This window comes from Ailuropoda melanoleuca, chromosome 11 (genome assembly GCF_002007445.2).
Source record: "Ailuropoda melanoleuca isolate Jingjing chromosome 11, ASM200744v2, whole genome shotgun sequence".
In the NCBI taxonomy this organism is placed as follows: domain Eukaryota; kingdom Metazoa; phylum Chordata; class Mammalia; order Carnivora; family Ursidae; genus Ailuropoda; species Ailuropoda melanoleuca.
Genome location: NC_048228.1, coordinates 51,336,859 through 51,344,723, shown reverse-complemented (window position 1 = coordinate 51,344,723; position 7,865 = coordinate 51,336,859). Strand labels below are relative to the sequence as shown.

The 7,865-nt window shown below is 40.3% G+C and overlaps 1 protein-coding gene across 2 annotated transcripts in view; it reads right to left on the bottom strand.

Annotated features, from left to right (window-relative positions):
• Positions 1-3,940: 3,940 nt before the first annotated feature.
• Positions 3,941-7,865, bottom strand: part of SDAD1 (SDA1 domain containing 1) — a 28,694-nt gene continuing 24,769 nt past the window's right edge. For both annotated transcript variants that reach the window (XM_002924727.4, XM_034671671.1), the window contains exon 22: positions 3,941-6,824. In XM_002924727.4, coding sequence (XP_002924773.1) covers positions 6,777-6,824 — 48 coding nt within the window. In that variant the 3' untranslated portion in view covers positions 3,941-6,776. The remainder of the gene's footprint in view (positions 6,825-7,865) is intronic.

Below are 7,865 nucleotides of genomic sequence, written 5' to 3'. Positions count from 1 at the left end.
CCTCTCTCGCTGGCTGTCTCTGTCTCTGTCGAATAAATAAATAAAATCTTTAAAAAAAAATGAAAATTAAAAAAGAATTTAAAAAGGAATTGATAAATAAGAAATGGTTGAACAAGGAAAGAAGAAAAATTAAAAAAATAATAATAAAATAAAATAAAGTTGAAGGACTAAAGAATTATGGAAAAAAGCCATGAAGTCTCTGGGCTGTATTCCCCTAGCGCTGGAGTTTTGCAGTTCTCACTGATCAGTAAACTTGGTCTTGGCTGGATGTTCTTGCTGATCTTCTGGGGGAGGGGCCTGTTGCGTTGGTTCTCCAATTGCCTTTGCCTTGGGCGGAATTGCACAGCCCTTGCCAAGGGACCAGGCTAAGTAAGTGGCTTTGGAATGCTCTCTGTGGCTTTTGTTCTTGGAGGCTTTCTGGGCAGCTTTAGAAGATGAGAATGAAAATGACGGCCTCCCTGTTTCCTGCCGCAGAGCTGAAAGCTCGGTGCCCACTCCTCGGTGAGCCCTCAGAGAAAAGCAGTCAATCACTCCGGTCTGCCTGGTTTCTGCTCACCCGGCCTGAGACCCGAGTGTTTCTATCCCTGCTGCCTCCTCCCCAGGGGAGGGGGAAAGGGGGTCTCCCCGGTTCTGCCGCTTGTTGGGCCCTTGCCCGGAGAGCACGCCTGACTGTGCCCCAGTTCACAGTTTATGGCAACCCCCAGCTGAGAGCCCACTCCTGGGCTCACTCTTTGCAGCCAGCTTCCCCGCTCCAATGCCTGGGAGCTCTGCTGCACTCAGGCACCCCCAGTCTTCCTGAGACCGCACTGTCCCAGGTAGGGTTCTGTCCGGTTAGCCACCTGAGTGACGTCCTTCACCAGGGCAGACTCCTAAAGTTCCCATTTTGTGCTCCGCTGCTGTATCACTTGCTGGTAGCTGGTCGCGGGAGGCTCCCTCCTGCTGCGGTCTCTCTTCGCAAATACCGACTCGGATTCACTTATCTGCACCTCCTACCTTGCAGAAAGTGGTCACTTCTCTATTCGTAGAGTTGCAGTTATTCTTTTCTTTGATCTCCGGTTGAGTTTGCAGGCGTTCGGAATGATTTTTTTTAAGATTTTATTTTTTTGTTTGAGACAGAGTGATACAGAGAGAGCGAGCATAAGCAGGGGGAGAGGCAGAGGGAGAGACAGAAGCAAGCTCCCTGCTGAGCCAGGAGCCTGACCTGGGGCTTGATCCCAGGACGCTGGGATCCTGACCTGAGCCGAAGGCAGACACTTGAGCCACCCAGGCGCCCCTCAGAATGATTTGATAGCTGTCTAGCTGATTTCCTGGGACCAGACAAAACTAAGGTTTCCTACTCCATCTTGGACTTTCCTCTCTCATTTTGTTCAGTTTAAAAGCAGTGTGGTAGTTTCAAAAAATTGCCACATATCCTTCAACACTCCTCCCGTGCAATGGTGGAGCCTATTTCCCCTCCGAGACTGTGAGCTATCCTTAATGACTTGTTTCTCATGAATAGAATACTGCTTTAGTGATGGTGTCTGACTTGCAAGGCAAGATCACCAAACACATTGCAGCCTCCTTGCCCTCTGGGATTGCTCACTTAGCAGGACGCCAGCTGTCACGCCCCACAGACACTTAAAAAGCCCTGTGAAAAGGTTCCTGCCTTGAGGAACTGAGACCTTTTACCACGAGTCAGAGAGGAATGGAGTCTTCTTCCTAATAGCTATATGAATGAGCTACCTTGGAAGTGGACCCTCCAGCCCCATCTAAGGCACCCCCAAATTCCTGGTCCACAGAAACCACAGAATAATGTTCATTGCTTTAGCCACTAAATTTTGATAAATTGTTATGTAGCAGTATATAACTAATGAAGAGTTGGGTAACGTGAACATTACCACCATAACACCTCAAATTGTAGGCATGGCTTTGGAACTGAGCGGTAGGTGGAAGCTGGAAGGTAGTGAAAGCCTGAAGTTCCTTGAATAGACTATTAGAGGTCTGATGGCCAGTAAGGAGACTGCCAGTAGTAGCTTCAGGGGAAGTGAGGAACATGTTATTGGCCACTGGAGAAAGGTGGTTGTTACTTAGTGGCAGGACATTTAACAACACTGTCACCTACAGTAATGTGGAAGGTAGAAAATGTAACTGAAGAACCGAATAACCTAGCTAGATTTCTAGTCAAAATGTTGACATTGCCACCTACCTTTTTCTTGCTGATTATAGTAAAATGTGAGAGGAGAATAGCTTAGGACTGCTAAGAAGTCTAGCAAAATGGTGCAGCCACGTTGGAACACAGTGCGGCAGTTTCTTACAAAACTGAACGAACTCTTTTCATATGCTCTAGCAACTGCTCTCCTTGGTATTAATCCAAATGGGTGAAAACTTATGTCTATACCTGCACATGGATGTTTATAACAGCTTTATTCATAATTGCCAAAACCTAGAAGCAACCAAGATGTCCTTGAGTAGGTGAATGGATAAACCAACCATGCTATAGCCAGAGGATGGAGTTAGCACTAAAAAGAAACCATCCAAACCATGAAGAAACGTGGCGTTAACATAAGTACATATTACTAAATGAAAGAAACCAGTATCAAAATGGTATATAGTATCATGACCCCAACTCTGTGACATTCTGCAAAAGGCAAAACTCTAGTAAAAACATTGGTGGCTGCCAGGGGTTAGGGGAAGAGGGGGATGAATAGGCAGAGCAGAGAGGATTTTAGGGGCAGTGAACTACATTTTATGATACTATAATGGTGTATAAATACCATTATACATTTGTCTAAACTCATAGCATATATAAAACTAAGAGTGAACCCTAATGTAAACTATGACTTGTGGTGATGATGATGTAGGTTCATGAACTGTAACAAATGTATCCCACTGGTGCACTCAAGTTTTTTTGTGAATCTAAAACTGCTCTAAAAAAATGTCTATTTAGGGGCACCTGGGTGGCTCAGTTGGTTGAGCAGCAGCTCTTGGTTTCAGCTCAGGTCATGATCTCAGGGTTCTGGGATCGAACCCTGCATTGGGCTCTGTGCTCAGTGGGGAGTCTGCTTCAGGATTCGCTCTCCTTCTGCCCACCTCCCCACCCCTGCTCTCTCTCTTCTCAAATAAATAAATGAATCTTAAAAATAAAAAAAAGTCCATTTAAAAAAAAAGGATCCAGGACTGGTTTGGAAAATTCCCAGACCCAAGGTATATATGGGAACTTAGTTTGTCACAAAGATGGCAATGCCCATCTGTGGAGATATGTGTCACATAAGTAACTGACAAAGAACTGGTATCCAGAATATATAAAGATCTCCTACTAATCAATAATTAAAAAAAAAAAAGCTATAAAAAAAGAACCAAATGACAAAAATCTATGTGAAACCATATCAATCTCTCTAGTAATCATGGAAATCCAAGTTAGGGACGCCTGGGTAACGCAGTCGTTAGGCGTCTGCCTTCGGCTCAGGGCATGATCCCAGCGTTCCGCGATCAAGTCCCACATTGGGCTCCTCTGCTGGGAGCCTGCTTCTTCCTCTCCCACTCCCCTGCTTGTGTTCCCTCTCTCACTGGCTGTCTATCTCTGTCAAATAAATAAATAAATAAATAATCTTAAAAAAAAAAACAGTATCATTTTATAAACAACACAGTATTTCCTCTTGGGCCTTTATTCATTGTCTTACATGTCTAGTTTGATGATGCTATAAATACTTTTGTATTTTGTTTTCATTTATAATAAGCATTTCCTATTGTAAACATTTTTATGTCTTCAAAATATTCCATCATGTGGATAAATCGTAACTTAACCATTTCCACACTGAAACTGGATTGACAAAACAGTGAAAGCAGAATTTGCAGGACAAGATTACCATTTAAGAAGTGCCCTATACAAACATATGATGTTTAAATAGTGCGGAATTCGCTGTGCTCTGTTTTCTGCATTTTTAAATAAGTACTGACCAAAGACTGTACTAGGAGAGAATTTTATTTCCTTATAAATGAGAAAAAGCTCCATGTCAGTGCCTTACTTCTCTATTCACTTTCAAGATCTTTTAAAATCTCATAAAATACAATTAAGAAAACAATTTTTAGTTTTAATTTTTATACAATGAAAGGATGTCATTTGGTAGAACTGTATTATTCCTGGTAACACATTTTAAAATGTGTTTATCTAAAGAACAGAATATTCCAATTAAACATTCTGATTAATTCTGAGCTGCCATGTGACAATTTAAATAGATTACAAATTTTCAAAGAATTAGAATATGAGGTAATGAAAACAAAATTTATACATAACTTCTAAGAAATTATACCACCTTTTAAACCATAACTTGTATGATTCAGGAATAGTTCCTACTGCCTTTCCAGTTCATCATAAGCATCAGTTTGTTAGCTAATAGCCATTTCACCCTCCTGCCAGCTGAACTTCCCTCTTTTTAGGATGCTCTCAGCCCTATGCTGTGCTTTTTCTGATAGCTCCATATGCAGCCTTGTATTGTCATTTTGTAAGCCTATTTTCTTCATTGTATTGAAGGTTTCCATATGACACAAACATTGTGTTTGCAACCCACACATTGAGCATTCAATATACATTTTTATATTTCAAACTAATTCCCCCAGAATGGAGGAGGGGTAAAACAAATATTTGTAGCAACTCTAATTGTTTCATTTCACAAAGATTAAACAAAATATAAAATAGAAACAGATACTAATCTTTGATGTGAAATTTACTGAATGCTTACTTTGTGGCAAATATCATGGTAAGTGCTTATTATAACAGTCAAAATTTGCAAAACAACCAATGAGGTAGATGGTATTATATTTAGAGAGAGAGAACTGGCAGGGAATAAATCGCGTATTCAAATACTTGCTAGGCACCTAACATCCTGGGCACCGATGAGCATTAGTGATATAGCAGAGAACAGACTCTGCCTTTTGTGGAACTTGCTGAGATCACATACATGATGTTATCAGCATTCTAGATTTATACATCATTTTATATGGAAATGGGAGTTCATCCCTGAAATGGATCCATCCTCAGGACTGACAAAAAACAGAGACTGAAAAGTTGAAGCTCAGACTCTGATGACGTCTTCAAGGTAAAAGGGACCCTGAAAGATCACTCTGCCCTTTGCTGACAGCATCCAACCTTTGATCTTCAGGTTTACAGAACATATTCTCAAGAGAAGATTTATAAAGTAACAAAAGGAATTGGGTAGAATTAAGGTACTATGCAATTAAGAAATAAGAGTTAAGACTTTCACCTTTTTAAACTAGATATTTTTCTATCTTGCATATAAACCTCAGTTAAGAGCAGGGTGAAGCCACAGAAGTCTGAGCACAGAATGGACTTTGGCCCCCTGGCCTCTAAATGGGGTACAAAGGTCCAGGGAAAGGATGGATGACACTTCCAGGTACCATCACAAGTCATGCAGCAAAGCTGTGGACCCCAGCTGCTATGCCGTTTTGAATTTTATTTGCCTCTCTCAAGGAGACACCCGGTTCAAAAATGCAAACAAAAAAAAAGAGAGAGAAAAAAGAAGTTTCAGGTCTGAAATGTCAAATTTGCATCGGACACTTCCTGTTAAGTTGCTGAAGTTGACTCTGAGAACTCCTCTCACCAGGCCAGTGCAACTTAATCATTAAACTTCCGATTTCACAACTAATATCCAGTAATCTGAGGCATCTTTGCGGAAGGTCCCAAAGTTTCAAATAAAACCAAAAGTGAACACTGAAAATGAACAAGAGAAGCTTTAGAAGCTACTTTCTATTTCTGGTGGGCAGAAAATTGCCTTTTATTCTGAAGTATCATAGAACACTTTTCTCATCTATCACAATATGATCTAGGAAATCTGAGGCAAAGGCACCAAACTATTTCCAAATGCAATGACTTGCAAACAGAGGCTGACCATGGCTCTGTGTCCCCTGAAATCTACTCAAACATGCCTAAGGAAGGGAGACCAATACAGCACTCAACACACACGATAGTACCTACCTGACATTAGGAACCTTTTATTGAGACAAAGCAAACAGTGGGCTAAAAATACTACAGCACGAAGGCAGGCTGAGGAAACCAATCTGATTTCTTTTTCCTCTATGGTGGCCCAAATGACAAACTAAAGACACTCCAAGATTACTATTTATACTTAAGGCAATTTAAAAAGCGAGGTCTTAACGAAAAAGCCTGTACCTGGCATTCAAAAAAATACTTACATTTTTTGGATGGACTAAAAGAGCTAAATTGGCTACGAAAAGTCTGTACAGCAGGGACCTGTTTTCAGCAGGTTAAGCCTATATACAAGTAAGAATCTCTTACTCTTGTAACATTGTCCTGTTTTAAGAGAAAATGTTTAACTCCCATGCCCTGCAGAGGCCTCTATGACCCCAGAGAAGCACAGACCTATCTCTAATAGAGAACTATTTACACTGCACTATAAATACACTTACGACACACATCGGCCCCCTCCTATTTCCCAAACAGGCTGTGAATGCCTTTTGTGAGGGGTTATGGCTCATTCATCTTTTATATCTACAGTGACAATTAGTAGGCACCCAACATTTTTTTCTTTTTCAAGAATGCTAAATAAAAATGATTTTACCACACCACTACTGGTTACATTTCAAACATTCCCACCATTACCCATCTCCAAAACAAAAACACTAAATTGCTACCAGGTTTACTGTCTTTTTCACAATACAGTGCTTCAGGACTTTTTAATGTAAACAAACATTCTTGATTAATTTCCAAAATAATGATACAAATTTAGCATTCTTCTTGGAATGGAAAATTTGCTTGCAGGTTACTTCATTCTTTTTCTTTTTTTCAAAAGTGCATCTCGTAGTGCCAGCTGGAACGTAAAAAAAAAAAAAAAAAAAAAAATTTAAACATGGGAACTCTCAGGTACCCCGTTATACTAATTTGGTCATCTGGCAGTGTACCAGAATGGAATCACTAAATCAACAAATCATCCTGAGATAACTGTGTGTCTTAGGTGCGTGATAGATACTATTCCACGAATTCCCAAGCACCATTCTTTGATTCCTAGAAATTTTTTAAGATCTCTGGCTTTTGAATTTTAACAATATAGATACGTATTTTTATTTGTTTGCTTTGTTAAAGAATTTTGGGGGATGGAATTGCCTGAATCTATACCTAAACGTTCAAATTTTTTGGATTTTATGATTTTTTAAGTTATTGACTCCTTGCCTTTACTCATATCTGGGTCTTGGTATGTCTTTGTAGATAGGCAGAATAGCTAAGCATAGAAACTTAAGGTAGAAAAATTAACAAGTTCACTTCAACCTAATTTGTATGGCTGAGGAGGTTATTTCTTAGACTCATCTGTCTTATTTTCTCATCTGTAAAACATAAAATCACAGTACCTGCTCATATTGTTGTATACTGATTAAGTTAGTTAAAAAATGGAAAGCTCTAGAATAGCTAAGGCACAGCTAAGAACTATATGTTAGATAATGACGTTATAACCAAAGGTTACATAAATTTAATTCTGCTCATTAAACTTGGCAATAAAGCACAGGCTACTCACTACTCTCACACGTATCTCCGTTCCCTTCTCCCTTCAACTGCCACCATTTGAATGTAAGGAACCTGTATATTCTCCTTCCTCTTCCTTTACTTTTCTAAAGGCCTTATTGCAAGATCCGCCTCTCTCTGCCATAAGCTTTACCTTCCTTTTCTAGTCTCACATTTTTACATTTTTTTTTAATTAAGATTATTTATTTAACAGAGAGAGAGCGAGAGCGTGCGCACAAGCAGGGGGAATGGCAGGCAGAGGGACAGGGAGAATCAGGCTCCCCAAGGAGCAGGGAGCCCAATGCCAGGCTCAATCCCAGCACCCTGGGATCATGACCTGAGCCGAAGGCTGACG